The sequence below is a fragment of the Vombatus ursinus genome, unplaced genomic scaffold (assembly GCF_900497805.2).
Source record: "Vombatus ursinus unplaced genomic scaffold, bare-nosed wombat genome assembly UNPS02014932.1, whole genome shotgun sequence".
Taxonomy (NCBI): Eukaryota; Metazoa; Chordata; class Mammalia; order Diprotodontia; family Vombatidae; genus Vombatus; species Vombatus ursinus.
This window is the reverse complement of record NW_020954710.1, coordinates 10830193-10848178: the sequence shown is the minus strand read 5'-3', so window position 1 is coordinate 10848178 and position 17986 is coordinate 10830193. Positions and strand designations below refer to the sequence as shown.

Here is a 17986-nt window from a genome sequence, read left to right as displayed (position 1 = left end):
TATTATTTGTTGCAAGGAGTGACTCTTTGGGTAGGGGAAAGGGAAAGATATTAGGAAGTAAAGATAACAAAGAAACAAGAGATCAATTTTTTAAAATTTTGCATTGGTAAAAGGAATTTCCATAGTGGGATTACTTCATGCCAATGAAATCACAGTTCCAGACCAAAATGGAAAAAATGATTTATCTCTTCATTTATATATTCTTGTTCCCCAGCCAACTTGTACTAAATTTCTTGTATCCCTCCTCTCCCACTGTACCCTCCTCAGGTTTACTTCAATTCAATTCAATGAGCATTTAATATAAGTAGAGTAGAAAAATAGATTTGGTGACAGGAAGTCCTGAGTTCAAATCTGGTCTCAGACACTTATTAGCTACATGAGACTAAGAAAGTCATTTCCCCACCTTACCCTCAATTTCCTCAGCTATAAAATGGGGGTGATAACTGTAGCATCTACCTCATAGAGTTGCTATGTGACCCAAAGGAAAGATTTGGCTGAGTGTAGACGCCTATGTGGGGAGAGGGTGCTGCCCAGAAGTACAATTTCTCAGCTAAAAGGTGAGGCTGAACACTGGAGAAGAGGATCCATGCAGGAAAAAGAGAGCCAGGGAAGTTTGGAGCTCTGAAGGAAGGAGGTTGGGGGTAAAGAAGCATGCCGAGGATGGGAGAAAGCAAAGCTCTCTGCTACCTCAGATCTATCACAGAATCAACCATAATCATTAGTAATTTAAATTTTGTCTGGCTTGCAGATCTGCTTCAGGACTGATCTTTTTGGACAGAATGTGCGATTTGACTGAATGTTGCTGTCTTAGAGCATTTCTGGGACCTGGTGAATTTCTCCACTCTCTACTGTTTCCCTCTCCCCTCCCTTTCCACTACCACATGGACACCTAGCAAACCAGCATTGCTTATCCATTTGGAGTTTGCTGCTTTATTTGCCATTTGAATCTTTATAATGGGTTTTATCTCCAAATAAAAGATAAGCTGACTTTTATTGCATCTTGACTGAGTGTTTGCTACAGAGGAGAGGGCAAAAAGGAGAAATGCAGTCTGCCATAGTTTATGCTATAGAGCAGAGAGGCTAGTTTCTGCTCAGTGGCTAGAGCAGGGAAAGATTTCCCTAGTCTGGGGGCTCTGAGTTCACCATTTTACATCCATAAAACGATGGACTAGATGCTCTAAGGTTCCTTTGAGCCATAAATCTATGATTCCATAACTTCTAAGGTCTCTCCTAGCTGTAAATCCACAAACTCATGACTATGACTGGGGGTGGGAGGAATGGAAGAGAGATGGGGGGGACAGGTGTCCCCAAGGAGTTGAGGAAATATATAACATCATAGATATAGGGATCAAAAGACCTTAGAACTCAACTAGCCCAGCCCCATTATTTTACAGATTAGGAAACTAAAGTCAGAAAGGTTAAGTGATTTGCCCAGGGTCACACAGCTAAGTGTCAGAGGCAGAATTTGAACTCAGGACTTGTTGAATGAACGTCTAATGCAGTATCCACCATGCCTTGTTATTGCTGCTGCCTGAGGAGGCCGTAGCCAGGGAAGTTAAAAAGACCACAAAAACTTCCTTCCAAAAAAGAAATGTGACATAAGGATGGTTGTTTAGAGTTTAAACAGGACACCTGCTAAGCACAGAAAGAGGAAAGGAAGAGGGACTGTCGAGGAACAGAGTGTACCCAAAAGAAATCAAGATCTGGTTTCATCAATTTTAGCACAAGACATCTGGCTCCTGTACTTTATTAGCAAGTGGGGCAGCCAATAGCTGGCTAGGCCCAGAGGCTCTGTGTAATGGCTGGGAAAGATGAGAATGGCCCTGGATGGTCCTGAATGGCTCATTTCCTCCTCCCCCAACTGGGCATTCCCCCTTTGTCTTCTCCCAACTGGCCCACTGGTTAGTAACAGAAAGCCCATAGTTATACAGGGGAATCCTGTGAGATAGAATCCCAGGCTGGACAGTCCAGAGAGGGGAAGTATAATCTCAGCTGGACAAAGGCTGAAAAGAAGCCTTTTTCCCCTCCCCAGCCCCACCACCGGCCTTGTACCTCCCTCTGCTTTCCCATGCAACTACAATAGGGTTAACAAGGCCCTTTCCTCAGAGCAACTCCGAGAAGTAAGCAAGCATTGTCAGTACTATTAATCCCATTTTATGGATGAGGAAAGTGAAGTAAGTAGGACAGGCATCATTATCCCCAGTTTTGAACATGGAGAAACTGAGGCTGAACAAGATTAATCCATTTGCCTTGGAGTCACATAATATCAGAGGCTGAATTTGAGCCCAAGTCTTCCCGACTCCAAGCTCTATCCACTACCCTACTGTACGGCCATTATCAACCTTCGGCATGGGAAAATTGGAGTTAAATAGAGCAAGGATCACTATTCTCATTTTGAAGATTGAAAAAGGAGGCTCAGGGCCATACAACCAGTGAGTCTTAGAGTTAGGAATTGTAAGGGGTGGGGAGGGGAATGAACCAGGAAAGGCCTCCCGAAGAAGAAGGTGGACATCTTGGAGTATGGAGGACAGGTGCCCACTCGATGAGCCACACCCTCTCCCTTAGGGAAGCCTGGTTTCCCTGGTCTCTTCAGCCCATTGGACTGAATCTGGGCTGATTCCCCACTCCCACCCCTCTAGGAACGGCTTCCCCTGTGGTCCCCCCCGGAGCAGGTGACTCTCATTCCAGCACCACAGAACTGCAGCCTCCAGTGAGAATTCATCTGGTACCACTCTGGCCAGCCCTCCCCCTTGCTGGCGGACCCCCCAAGACCCACAGCAGAGAGCCAGTTGTGACTGGGGGGGCAGGCAGGCATTGGCAGCAGCTGTCTGTTTCCAGCAGGGCTCTGCCAGCTGCCAGGGCCTTGCGTGACAAGCCTCCCTGCAGAAGCAGGCTGGGCCTCCTTAGTTTCCTAAGAGCTCCCAGGTTCAACGCAGACAACAATTCTCCTCTGGTATGAATAAAGTCCCTTGAGCCAAAAACATGAGCCCTGACTTACATAATAGCCAAGAGGGTCCAGACTCTTGTTTCTGGTGCCCTCAGCATCCCCTTTGCCTCCTTCTCCTCCCTGGTGGGGACCCAGTACCAAGCAAACATTCCAAACATTGACCCAGGTAAGAAGAAACAGATTAAAACCCAAGGATCTGTGTTCTGTTTCTGGCCCTCTCACTCACTAGCTGGTTAACCTCAGGAAATTTTTTAATGTCTCAGCCTCAGTTTACTTCTCTGTAAAATAATAGTTAGTTAGCATTTCTTTCTTTCTTGGCTAGGCAATGGGGTTAAGTGACTTGCCCAGGGTCACACAGCTAGTAAGTGTTATGTGTCTGAGGCTGGATTTGAACTCAAGTCCTCCTGAGTCCAGGGCCACTGAGCCACCTAGTTGCCCCTTATCTAGCATTTCTATAGGAGGATTTGTAGAGCAATTTATATATATTATCTAATTTGTTTTTCACAACCACCCTGGAAGCTAGGTGTTATTATTACTCCTATTGACAAAGGAAGAAACTAAGGCTGAGCTTTTGTGACTTGCCCAGGGTCACAGAGCTATTAAGTGTCTGAGGGAGAATTGGAACTGCAGTGGGATCAACCAGATAATCAGTAATCAAACACAAAGTCCTCTGTGAAAAGAACTTAAAAGCCTTTTGAAACTTGGCCCTTTCCCCCTCTGCCAGTATGCCCCTCCACACACTCTACAACCCAGCCACACCGGTCTGCTTGCACACAACTCTCTCTCCAGACTCTGTCCTTTTGCCCAGGCCGTGCCCCCTGCCTGAAATGCCCTCCCTCCTCACCTCCAGTCCTGGCTTCCTTGATGTCTTTCAAGACTCAGCTCAAGTGCCCTGCGAGAGACCTTCTGGTCCATGCCTCTCCCCACCTCCAGCTGCTGGAGATATCCCCTCTGAGATAACCTCAAATCAAATGAAAAGTTGAATGAATGAGTAGTTATTAAGCACTTCGTATGTGCTGAGTGCTATGTTGAGCCCTGGAAGTACAAATACAAAACAATGACAATTCCTGCCCTCAAGGAATTCATATTCTAGTACAGGGTATATACTGGCTACATGCAAGTTATATGGAAAGGCCCTGTGGTTCTTAAGAGACTTACAATAGCAAACAGATGGACACACATCTCCATTAACAAGACCATATCTATTTCTGATGTGAAACCATTCGATGGTGCCAAGGACTTCAACGCTGAGATCTTTTTTTTTTCTGGGTTGTTTCCCTGGAAGAAGGCTGAGGAGGCTAGGTTGCGCGCAGGGTATGTGGTCCGATGGGCACTGCTATTCCTGAGACTCTTAGGGTAACCTCACACCCAGCAAATTAGCAAACATGAGAAAAGATAGGAATAGTCAATGCTGGCAGGGTTGGGAAAAGACAGGCACATTAATATACTATTGGTAGAGCCTGGAAATTGATCCAACCATCCAGTTGACTCTCTAGCTGTCTCTCACTCTCTTTCCTCTCCCTCTCTCTCTCTTTCTCTCTCTCTGTCTCTGTCTCTGTCTCTCTCTCTGTGTCTCTCTGTCTCATTGTCTATCCCTCTCTTTGTCTCTCTCCTCTTTTTCTCTCTCTCTCACTCTCTAGATGTCTATTGGTCTCATTCTCTCTCTCTCTCTGTGTGACACACACATATACATAGGTACATACACATACATACATGTACATATGCATATGTGTATACATGTATAGTATGTAGCTCATTATTTACATGTATTCTCCTTCATTAAAACTGTCTTTGCTTGCCTTTGTATCCCTAGCCCTTAGCGCAGTATCTGGCACATAGTAGGTACTTATTAAATGTTTATTAATTTGATTTGACTTTATTTTATCATATATAGATGTTGTCTCCCCTATTAGATTGTAAGTTCCTTGAGGGCAGGCACTATTTTCTGCCTGAAATAGTTTCATCCTTCTGGTCTGTTCTTGGTTTGTCCAAAAGGCTGGGAGACAGGACCCACCCAGGACTCCGCCCATGACCCCCATGCTGTCCCAGCTCCACTAGTCTCTGGCAGTTCCCAATTTCCCTTTAGTTCATCTTCTGGGCTCTAGCTACTTCCTTCACTTCAGGAAGATACCCCCTTCCTGAGGAGATAGAAGCAAATGTTTCTCCTCTCCCCCAGCTGTTCTACCTGCAAGTGCTGAAATTCATCTGGACCACGGACCCTCTGGGAGACTGTAGCAGAGGTATCCTAACAACTAGGAGCTAGCTTAGCAAAGTTCAGGAGCCTGAGCCCACGAGGATAAATATAAAGGAGGGTCCTGGAATTTCACGCTGCAGTCAAAGCTCAGCTTATCTTCAGTAGCCTTTGCAGAGAGGTTCCAGTTCACATCTGGAACTAAGAGAGAACCTCACAAATCATCTGGGCCAAACTTCTCATTTGACAGATGAGGAAACTGAGGCCCAGGCAAGTAAAATGATTTGCCCAAAACAGTAAACATCACATGGGTGTTGAACCAGTATTAGGCAGCCCTTCTACTCCATGATGAAATGATTTTTATTGACTTTTTAATATATTTTGTATTGATTTTTCTGTAGACATGTTGTCTCTCCCCTTTAGAATGTCAGCTTGAGGGTGAGGATTGTTTCTTTTCTCATTGGTTTCTGTCCTCAGACTCTAGCACAGTGCCTGGCACAGTGCTTAAAGAATGCTTATTGAATGAACAAATGAGCTCCAAAAAAGGCAGAGAGGCCATATGTATAAGGGATCCAGGGAAGAAGCATTTGGGCCGAGGTTGGAGTGACGGAAGGGGCGGCTGACATAATAGAGCCTACATCCATTCTAGGTGGATGCTGCTGACCTCGGCCCCTTTGCAGCAAACCACAGGGTTGGCAGCTGGGGCCAGAAGGGCTTGTCTGGCTTCGGGTCCCTCCGGCCTCCCCCTCAAACCAAGCCCAGGGCCGGCTTCCCTCTAAACAGTTGTGTGTGTTTGCATGTGGTCACCACAGCAGCTGGAGAGGAAGGGGGCAAATTCTGCTATGTAGGCAGAATTAGTCCTTTGGAGTTAAAAAGAAAATACATTTGGTTTGGTACTTTTTTTTAACCTTCTTATTAAAAAAAAAAACCCACAATTCCACTATATTTTACAGATACATGCATAGATGAACATGTTGTTTTTGTTTTACAGACGTGTGTACGTGTATATATACACGCATACACACATATTTCCTTTTCTCACCTCCATGACTTTGCATTGGCTGTCCCTCATATCAGAGAAGATTTTCTTCCTCGTCTCCAATTTTTGGAATCCTTAGCTCCCTTTAAGGCTTAGCTCAAGAGGCATCCCCTAGCCTAGACCTTTCCTAAATCACCCATTTGGTGGTATGTCTCCTCCTCCCATTACTTTATATATATTTTAATTGCCTTATCCATGTATATATTGTTCTTCCCCTCCCCACCCCCTAGGATATAAGGACCTTAAGGACAGGGAAGGAAAAACACATTTATTAAATACTTACTATGTATCAGGCATGGTGCTAAGTAAGCACTTCACAAATATTAACTTGTTTAATGCTTACAATAACCCTGGGAGATAGGTGCTATTATGATCTTTTACTGTTGAGGAAACTGAGGCAGACAGAAACTAAATGCCTTGCCTCGGGTTAAACAACTATTAAGTGTCTGAGCCTGGATTTGAACTCAGGTCTTCTTGACTCCAGGCGCAGCATGCTAACCACTAGGCCACCTAGCTAGAACTGCAAGGACAGTTCTGTGACTGTCTTTATCTCTCCAGAGACTAAGACAGTACCTGGCACATAGTAGGCAGCTACTACATGTTTGATGAATTGAATGAAATATCAATTAAAATGCTCCGTAATCTTCAAAGCAGATGGTGATATATACTATTATATATATCTTATGAGATATATATACATATATTCTATTATATATCCTATTTTATATATCTTAGTATTTATTATATATCATACTATATATAATATATATCCTACTATATATTATATATCCTATTATATATCCTACTATATATTATATAGCTTATTATATATATCCTACTATACATTATACATCCTATTATGTACATCCTACTATAAATTATATAGATATCCTATTATATATATCCTACCATATATTATATATATGCTCTATTATATATTATATATAATCTTACTATATATTATATATATGATTTTATTTGTTCTTCATTCCCTGTGAACCTTCAAAATCACGTACCTTTATTAACTTTCACCTCCACCCCTTCTCAGCTCCCTTTTTTATATTATTTTCCCCATTAAAATGTAAGCTTCTTGAGGACAAGGACTGCCTTTCTTTTTGCTTGTATTTATTTTCCTAGCATTTAGCACGGTGCCCGGCACCTAGTAAGTGCATAACAAATGCTTGCTTCATTTATTCTCTCAATTTTCTCGGTTACTGGCACCTTGTACATAGTAGGTACTTCATAAGTATTTGTTCAGAGGCAGCAAAGACAGGGAATAGAGAGCTGGCTCTGGGCAGGTCACTTCCCTTTAAGGGCCCCAGGTCACCCCCAAAGAACACCTGGAGGCCAAGCTCTAATCTTCATTGACAGGCAGGATTTTCCCAAAGGCGAAATATCTTCTAACAATGAAATTGGTCTGGCTCAAAAATTGCAAATACTCCAGGACAGGGCCCCCACCTGGTAAGAGCCCAGCCCATTAATCCAATGGAGTCCTCATTGAATAGCTCGGGTGGGAATGGAGAGGGCCTTGGAACGTGGCTCAGCCCCTGTGGCCACAGCTGCTGGCCTGTGCAATCCTGGAGATGGGTTTCCATCTCTTCCTCCTTCCCTCCTTCATCTATGAAGTTCCTTATTTAAAGCCTTTATCTTCATCCAGTATGGAGGCATTTCTCCCAAAATACAGGACTGACCATATCACTTCCCTCCTTAATAAACTACAATGGCTCCCTATTATTTCTAGGGCCAAATACAAACTAATCTCTGGCGCTGAAAGTCCTTTACAACCTGGTTCCAGCCCATCTGCCCAGCCTTATTATACCTCTCTCCCCTCCATGCCCTCAACACCCTGACCAAACTGGCCATCGTGCTGATCCCCACCCCTGGCATCCCCTCTCTTGTCTCTGAGTCTTTGCACTGGCTGTCCCCCTTCCCTGGAGCACCTTCCTTCCTCACCTCGGCCTTTTAACTTCCCTAGTTTGTGTCAAAGTTCTGCCCAAACATCACCTTCTAAAGGGGGTCTCCTCAGCCTCTCAGTGCCAATTACATCCCATTTCTTCTGTGTGTGTGTGAGAATACCCTCAGACCTGCCTAGGAGAGTTAACATAGACTAGTCAGTCAGGCAATAAGCATTTCTTAAGCACCCACTATGTGCCAGGCACTGTGCTAAGCATTGGTGGATGGACAGCTAAGCACCAGAAAGACCTGAGTTCAAGTCCCGCTCCTGACATGTCATGTCGGGGTGACCCAGAGCAAATCACTTAACCCCTCAATGCCCCCTGACAACACTCTTAAATTTCTTTAAGTTTTAGAGAAGGTGCTGATCTACTTTAGTAGAAGGTCTTCTCTGCCTCAACAAAACCATTGACTCAATCCATCCCCCCTCTGAAAAAACTCTCTCTCTCTCTGTATATATGTGTGTGTGTGTGTGTGTGTGTATGTGTATACACCCACATGCACACACGTTTGTATACATAATCATATATACACAAATAATGTATATTATATTGTATATTATAGATTATACAAAATATATAACAAAAATACAAAATTGCATATTATATCACTGTTACATATTATTATTTGTATATTATATATACATGTGTACATTATATGTTTTACTGTATAGGTATTTTTATCATATAGTATATATGTGTTGAATTATACACATATATGTATATATACAATACACACATGTATATCATGTATGCTACATTACATAGATATTACATTTTGTCATGTACAATTATATTATACATACATATATAATATGTGCATATTATATACTATATGTATATATTGTATATATGTATGCATGTGTGTGTGTGTTATCTCCTCAGATGGAGTGTTTATTGCACTTTTGTGTCTAGAGTACCTAGCACAACATCTGGTACATAGATGGCTCTTAAAAAATCCTCCATTTCAGGGCCAGCTAGGTGGCTCAGTGGATAGAGTGCCAGTCCTGAAGTCAGGAGGACCTGAGTTCAAATGTGACCTCAGACCAAAAACTTGACACTTACTGGCTGTGTGACCCTGAGCAAGTCACTTAACCGCAATTGTCTAAAACAAACAAACAAACAAACAAAAACCCTCCGTTGCTGTTGGCATGCCTTCTACTGGATTAGAGCTGCTGCCATACCCCAGGACTGGGATGGTAGCTGTAATAACAACAGCTAATGCATACCTAGGACTTTAAGGTTTGCAGCCTGACAAATATCTTGTTTGGAGGTGGGTACTACTATTATCATCCCCATTTTACAGATGAGGAGACTGAGGTTAAGTGACTTGTCCAGGGGTTGCACAGCTAGTAAATGTCTGAGGCCAGATTTGAACTCAAGAACTTCCTGAACCAAGGTCCAGTGCATCACCTGGGAGAGACAACAGGACCCTCCCAAAGCTCCCTATGATCCCTCCCACTGGAAGCCCCATTGGAAGACAGACCCATGGCTCCTTTCCCTTCTGCCTTTTTTTTTTTTAACCACCAGGCAAGTAAGTGGTGTGGTAGGTAGAATGCTGGGCCTGGAGTCAAAAAGATATGAGTTCAAATCCACCCGCAGACACTTAGTAGCTGTGTAACCCTTCACTTCTGTCTGCCTCAGTTTACCTCACCTATAAAATGGAGAAAATAATAGCACAGAGTACTGGGCCTGGAGTCAGGAAGTCCAGCCTCAGACACTTACTAGCTGTGTGACCCTGGGAAAGTCACTTCACTGCTGTCTGCCTCAGTTTCCCCACTTGTAAAATAGGGGAAATAATAGCACCTATCTCCCAGAGTTATTGTGAGGCTCAGATGAGATAGGAGAGGTAAAGCACTAAATAATTATTAGCTGTTATTAATATTGGCCCCTACCTCTGACCAGAGGAATTAAGAGAGAGGCTGGGCACTGACCAGCTTCTCTGTTTGGGAAGATGGGACTCCTTCCTCACAGTGCCTCACTTCTCCCCAGTTCCCATATTTCCGGGTCCCTCCGGTGACCAGCTCTAACGCCCTCTCCAGCCAAAGGGGCTGAGGTTCAGCTCCCAGAATAAGACAGTGGTGCCCAGAGAAGTTCCTGGAGGCCATTGCCCCAAGCCTGCACCTGGAGCCCAGGACTCCCTTCTTTCCCGTGCCAGGCCCTCTCTCCTATGCATTCCCATCCTTTGTGAGAGGCTGGCGAGCTGGTCTCCAGCCATGGAGGAAAGAGGAGGTGGTCAGACAGGCAGGAACGCAGACACCGTCTACTCCAGTTATTCCAGCAGCCTCATAGTGCCAGGTATTTCACAAGGGTGGGGAAGGAGGGAAGGAGGAAGAGATGGAAACCCATCTCCAGGATTGCCACAGGCCAGCAGTTGTGGCCCCAGGGGCTGAGCCACATTCCAAGGCCCGCTCCATTCCCACTGAGCTATTCAATGAGGACTCCATGGGATTAATGGGCGGGGCTCTTTCCAGGTAGGGGCCCTGTCCTGGAGTCCGCAGCGCAGCTGACGGCCCGGCTTCACCCCACGGCCCGGCTTCACCCGACACCCAGCTTCACCCGACGTGCGCTCCCTGACTGACCCAGAGTCGAGTCACTGAGGGAGATGGGGAAACAAGGCCCACTCCTCTGCTCCAGGTGCTCACAAACCAGCAAGCCTAGCTCTGGGGGATGCCCAGAGAAGCCTGGAATCTCTGATCAGGCAGCCAGCACAGCAGGGTGACTAGAAAAGTACTGCGCCTGGAGTCAGGAAACATAGGTTCAAGTCCCGCCTTCAGCCCATGCTAGCTGTGTGGGTCTCAGTTTCCCCACCTGTAAAATGAGGGCTGCAGGGTCTCTGAGGTCCCTTCCAGATCTCCATCTGTGACCCTATGGCTTCAAAGCCAGACCTTCCCAAGATACCACTTTGGATCTGTTTTGTTGTTACTTATCCAGGCACAGATTCCTGTCTCCTGGCAGAATGGGAGCTCCCTGAGGGTAGGGGCCACTTCCCTCTGATCTTTGCAGCCCCCAGAGCCTCACACACAGGAGACATTTGATAAAAGCTTGCTGGATTGCATTTAACTGTGAGGCAGCTTGGGCTGTGTGCACCTCAGGGGCGGGGGCTGTTTTTGCCCTTCTTTGTATGCCTAGCACTTAGCACAGTGCCTGGCACATAGTAGGTGCTTCATAAAGGGTTGCTGACTGGAAAGAATGGAGTCAAGAAAGCCTGGGTTCAAATCTCACTTCTGATATTTGCTATTGTGTGACCAAGAGGAAGGAAGGAAAGAAAGAAGGAAGGGAGGGAGGGAGGAAGGAAGGAAGGAAGGAAGGAAGGGAGGGAGGGAGGGAGGGAGGAAGGAAGGAAGGAAGGGAGGGAGGGAGGGAGGAAGGAAGGAAGGAAGGAGGGAAAGAAGGAAGGGAGGGAGGGAGGAAGGAAGGAAGGGAGGGAGGAAGGAAGGAAGGGAGGGAAGAAGGAAGGAAAGAAGGAAAAAAGGAAGGAAGGGAGGGAGGGAGGAAGGAAGGAAGGAAAGAAGGAAAGAAGGGACAGAAGAAAAAAGGGAGGGAAGGAAGGGAGGAAAGAAGGAAGGAAGAAAGGAAGAGAGAGAAGGAAAGAAAGAAGGAAGAAATAAGGGAGGAAAAGGAGACAGAAAGGAAAGAGGGAAAGAAAGAGAAAAAGAAAATAAAGGAAAGAGGAAGAGAAGGAAGGAAATTGCCCACTATGTGTCAGGCACTCTGCTAAGCACTTCACAAATATCTCACTTGATCTTCACAACATCCCTGGGAAATAAGTGCTATTATTATCACCATTTTCAAAGGAAACTGAGGCAGACAAGTCAAGTGACTTGCCCAGGGTCTTGCAGGCAGTAAGTGTCTGAGGCCACATTTGAACTCTGGTCTTCCTGACTCCAGGCCCAGTGCTCTATCCACTGAACAACCTAGCTGTCACTTAAGGTCTCTAATCCTCAGTTTCCTCATCTGTAAAATTAGGGGACTGGACTAGATGACTCTTGAAGGCCCTTCCATCTCTAAATCTACGGGGAATGCGGTGAGGGGAGGGAGACAGAGAGAGAGGAGAGAGAGAGGAGAGAGAGGGAGAGAGAGAAAGAGACAGAGACAGAGACAAAGAGAGGGAGGGAGGGAGAGAGACACAGAGAGAGAGACAGAGACAGAGAGAAGAGAGAGAATTCTCTTGGGTCTCCTTCCCCTTCTAACACTTGCCCCAGATAGGAAGTCTATCCATTCCTGCTCTGCCTTACTCCCAGCTCCTGGAGCAACAAGCCTCACTACCTCAGACCCCAGCTGTCCTAAAGATCAACTCCTGGGAATCACTTAGGAGACTCAAGGACAATTAGGACATGTCAGACTTGATATGTCTTGGCTCAGTGAGTCACCTGCCGGTTGGTGACAAAACCAGGGTCTCTTCCCTCAGATAGAGCTACCTTAGCCCACTCCTCAGAGGCAGGCATCAGATTACAGGGGGCAGGCAGGTTGGGGCCCTACATTAGTGGTCTCCAAATTGGGCCATGTCAGGATGCTGAGGGTTATATAATGATCTAGTCAGAGTAGGGAAATGAGTAGTATCTCACTCCCTCATTCCACTGCCTCTCTCGACTGCCCAAACTCCCAACCTTCTTCTGAACCAGGCATGGTCTTCTTAGAACAGGCATAACCTAACCATTATGCCCCAGGCACCCACCAGCAGTAGCTGCAACAGATGTCATTGGGAAAATGTTTGCCTCCATCCCCCAAGACAACCATACCCTCCTCCAACCCAAATCACCTTGTGGGTTCAGTAGATACCCCTCAGAGATCAAGCTCTTGGACCCCAGGCAATGGCCAATAAACACGAGTAGACCCTCTCATTTTGAGTGGGTCTCCTAAGATGAGGGGGCAAATACTGGTTGTCACCCGCATCACAGATCTCATCACATGACCTTCCTAACTTCCTGATTTCTGTCCAGGGTTCCGCCATCTTTCCAGTCTACCAAGCTCATAATCTTATTGTCGTTTTTGAAGACTCACTTTCCATCATCCCAGGTATTGCCAAGTGTCGTCATTTCACCCTTCCAAATATCTCTCAGGGGCAGCTGGGTGGCGCAGTGGATATGGCACCAGCCCTGAAGTCAGGAGGACCTGAGTTCAAATCTGGCCTCAGACATATAACACTTACTGGCTGTGTGACCCTGGGAGAGTCACTTAACCCCTTTGCCTAGCAAAAACAAACAAACAAACAAACAAACATCTCTCACATCTGACCCCTCTCCCTACTCACTCAACTCCCAGGCCACTTCAGTCCCTCATTACCTCTCCCCTGGACTATTGCAGTAACCTCCTAATCGGTCTCCTTGAGTGAATTCCCTCCAACTCCAATCCATTATCCACTTACCTGCCAAAGTGATTTTCCAAAAGCACAGGTGTGACTATCACCCCCTACTCAAGAAACTATAGTAGCTCCCAATTAACTCTAGGACCAAATATCATTTCATCTTTATCTGGTCCATTTTATTTCTATTTTAGGTGTTTTATAATCTATGTAGTTATTAGTAAAGTAGTATATCATGTAATTAATAAATATACACAGATTGGTCATGCATGTGATTTTTTCTACCACCAGAGTTTACGATCAATAATTTGGCAATAGGACACAGGTCAAGATTAGAGGGAATCCCTTGGCCAGACTGTCTGACATCAGGGGCAGTGGCAGCCATCAGACACTAAGGCATTCTATGTCTAATTCAGGGCCCAAGTTATACATTACAGAATGATAAAATGGACCTCAGAGGTCATCCAAGCCAATTCCTTCATTTGAGCCTACACGCAGGCTCTTTGGATGGACCACTGGGGTCACTGAGGCAGCTAGGTCATAGCTAGCTGAGGCAGCACTGGGCCTGGAGTCAGGAAGGCCTGAGTTCAAATCCCACCTTAGACACTTGCTAGCTCTGTGACTCTGGGCAAATCACTTAACCCTGTTTGCCTCAGTTTCCTCATCTGTAAAATGAAAGGGTTGGCCTAGAAGTCAAGAGCTCTTAACTTTTATGTCAAAGACCTCTTCTCTGAATCAAGTTTTTAAGTAAATAAAATAAAATAATAGGGTTATAAAGGAAACTAGTTCTGTTAAAAGATATTTATCAAAATCTTCTTTTTTTAAAGGCAATTGGGGTTAAGTGACTTGTCCAGGGTCACACAGCTAGTCTTTTTTTTGTTTTCCTTAAGTCCATGAACCCAGTTAAGATGAAATAATCTCAAGGGCCTTTTTTAGCACTAAAATCTTACAAGTCTAAAGGTAGACAAAGCAGTCTGTAGTAGATGACCTTGAAGGCCCCTTCCAGCTCTAAATCAATGAACCAGTGAGGCTGTGAACCAAAGGGCCTTGGACCATGGTCCTTCAGGTGCTGGACAGGATGACTCAGGAGCCAATAGCAGCTCCCACAATCTTCTCAGTGTCAGTATCTTTCCTAGGCAACACCACTATGGATTCCAACCACCACCACCACCACCACCACCACCACAGAAGCAAAACTACATGACACAAGGAAAAAAACCCAACTATTTGACCAGCATTAACAGCACTGGCAGCTGGAAAGGCCCCATCCAGGAAAGCCTCCTGCTTCCTCCTTGTTCCACTCAACGGGGTTTCGGTTGAACATTTAGGGAAGTTTTCTTTTCTTTTCTTTTCTTTTTTTTTTTTTGAAGTCAGGTCAATGAAAGTCCAAGTCAGTCTCAGAGATCCTAAGAACAGGATATGTCACTGAGGTAGGGGACCAGAGAATGAAGCCATGCTGGTTTAGGCTATCTTAGGACCTTGCTAAGGCATCTTAAGAGAAAGAGTCATCTCATGTGATGGCATCCAGCCCCAGATCCTGTGCGTTTGAAAAGCCCACTCATAGGGCTGGCCTTATGCACAGTCAAAGAAGACAACTGCTGCCTATATCATGTTTTTTGAGAAGCCTCCATTAAGAAGCAATTACGTTACCTGGTAGAGAAGGGATTACACATGACCCAGACAGAACATATTAATATCATCAACATAAATCTTTTTCTTATTTGGAGGGTAGCTGGCTCTTAGCTGTGTGACCCTGGACAAGCCACTTAACCCCTCTTTGCCTCAGTTTCCTCATCTGTAAAATGAGGATCATAACAACACCTCCACCTCAGAGGGCTGTTGTGAGAATCAAATGAGATAGTAGTTGTAAAAAAAGCACTTAGCACATAGTAGGTATTATATGAATGCTTATTCCCTTCCCTCTCCCTTGAGATTTGGGGCCTGGACGGGACACAGCAAAGAAGAAATGGGATGGAAAGAAAGGAGATGGGAGGAAAAGGTCTGGGAAAGTCTGGCATACTGCCCAAAGAAAAGAGACCCAAGTAAGGGCTGGTGGTAGAGACCCAATGAATTCCTTGGACAGCAGGCAGGCATTAAGAGACCACACATAGGGGAAGCAGGCACCGAACAGGAGAGAGGGGATGGAGACTAAGAGAGCAGAGATAAACTTGCCCACTTGGCTAGTTTTGCCTCAGGCTGGCCCCACTTGGATGAAAGCCATGTTCCCAGGAGGGCTCTGATTTGGAGACATTTTGGGGTGTCAAAGATGGCTCCATTTTCAGAATGCTTCCTCACACTGGATCTTAAAGTGTGTGTGTATGGACGTGTATGTGTGTGTGCATATAGGGGAGTGCGCCACAGCACACCAACCTCTGCAGTTTCCATGTGGGTCACTGATTCAGCAGCCTAATCCTTTTCTTCTACCCCCCTTCCATAAAGTGCTACAAGTCATATTTTTATTTGGCATATTTTTATTTTAAAAAGTGAATTAAAATTAATTCTGGCCATCTTTTGAGAATTCCATGATGGTGATCTGGCCAATGCATGGTGTTTTGTTTTGTTTTGTTGCCTAACTTCTGTTATGGGCGAAAGGGGTCCCTGGAAATGAAAGCAATCTAAAAAGTAACAAAGGCATCAGCAAAACATCTATTTATTCTTGGTTTGCTTTTTTGTAATGTCTTCCATGATATCTCATATTCTCCCAACACCGGCCCCACAACCCACACGCACACACTGAGCTAACGAGGATGTAGGAATCAATCTAGGCATCCCTACTGGAGTGTCCAGAAGTAGTTCTGACTCAGCTTGCAGCTAGAATGTTCTCCCAAGGACAGGCTGTCACTGCCACATTCTGATGCACCAAAATCATCCTGGAGAAGCCGGAGCTGCCACTGACCCTGGAGACATCGGGAGCTTTTCCCAAGAAGTGTCTCGCCTTTGGCCCAGAAAGTAACTGTCCTCTGGCTGTGTCTTCCTTCCCAGATCAGGGCATTATCTCTGCTCTTGAAGTCACTCTTGACTGGCCCACCCTTGCTCTACAGGGAGGCTTTCAACCTTTGTGCTCTTAACACAACACCCTACCAATTACCCTCACAGCAGAGAAATGCTTCCAGCCTATCAAAGTAATTAAAGGCTCTCCAGAAAGACCAGACTCAGTTGCAATCCGCAAAACCCCTCTTTCTGCCGAGCCCTACCTCCTATTTTAGGGATGGATTGGGGGGGAGGGGAATAAGGCAAAAATATACTCACTGGTTCCCAAGCGTAGGCTGAGCCAACTGCGTGGTGGAGACCCGTATTTTGTCAGAACCGAACTCATGCTCCTTATGGGGCTGGGAGGGGAGGCTCACTAGCCAGGGTAACCCCGAGATTGGGGGTGCCAGCCAGCAGATCCTGCCTGTTAAAAGCCCTTCAGTCAGGATGGCATCAGGACAGCGCTGCCCCCCGATATTCTGGACTCGTCTGACCGCAGGCACCTGGGGCCAGTCTGGCCCAGCTTTGCCAGGGAGCAGTCTGGATGTTGCTGGAGGTCTCCTCTCAGATTCAGCCCTGGTCTTGATTTCTTCAGCTGGTCTGTCTTTGTGCCAAAAGGATATGAAGTTTTCAGCTCCTGCTAGGTTGTTTCTTCTTAGGACCCCCTTGGGTGCTGTATATTTTAACGTATGGTTCTCGCAGACACAGCTTCAGGCATGTCCATTTCCAGGCACCAATGCCGTGAAGCTCACTTTCCGCACTGCTGGCTGGCTCCGTTGTTCAATTCAATTTGACAAATGCTGGCCAAGCCCTACTACATGCCAGGCACCCAGAAACCTAGGCTATGAAAACTCCTTTTCTCTACAGTTTCAGGAGAGAGCCCCAAGCCCCTCCTCTGCCAGCCAGCCACTGTCCTCAGCTAGGAGGAAGTCCTTCAAGGTTGGCAGCTTCCCGGACCCGCCAGATACCTCCTTGGCCTCTGCTTGGGAGAAACGTTCACAGCCCGCAAGAGCCGATTTTCCAGCCCTTTATAAAAACCCAGACCACAGCGTTCTGAGCATCACAGCAGCGTCAGGGCGGGTTGCCATGGGAACGCCTCAGCACATCACTGTCTCCCTAGCTCCCTTTCCCATTTCCAGATCTGATTATTCAGTTCACCAGAATTTTCGGAATGGACCCCCTTCCCTTTGAGACAACCAAGTTTGCCTTCTTTCCAGTCTCTCTCCCCGCCTCCCCCTCCCTACCCCAACCCACTCTCAGCCCCTCCTTTTTTTTCCTAGCAAAGTCTTGGAAATATTCTTCACATGAATTTTTTTTCCCTAGCTGCACAGATGGCCCCCATATTTATCTTAGCCACTGTTCAGGCTTGAATTGTCAGCCAACTCTCTCCTCTGCTGCCAGGCCCAACCATATGGGGAGAATTAAGACTGGATTAGCTAAAGCTTTAACTCTTTAAAAGGGAGGGTTGTAGGCACAGATTCTGTCTGTTTTCCAATGAGTCAGGATTGAAAAAAAACAAGAAGAGCTTTTGAGGGTGAAATCTGCATACATGCTGTCAAGAAGAACAGGGCATGGGTAACTC

The 17986-nt window shown here is 45.8% G+C and overlaps 1 protein-coding gene across 1 annotated transcript in view; it reads right to left on the bottom strand.

Annotated features, from left to right (window-relative positions):
- The window catches only part of PLEKHG5 (pleckstrin homology and RhoGEF domain containing G5), a 110360-nt gene extending 93018 nt beyond the window's left edge, over positions 1 to 17342 (bottom strand). The window contains exon 1 of the mRNA XM_027843958.1: positions 16684 to 17342. Coding sequence (XP_027699759.1) covers positions 16684 to 16750 — 67 coding nt within the window. The 5' untranslated portion in view covers positions 16751 to 17342. The remainder of the gene's footprint in view (positions 1 to 16683) is intronic.
- Between the last annotated feature and the right edge of the window lie 644 nt (positions 17343 to 17986).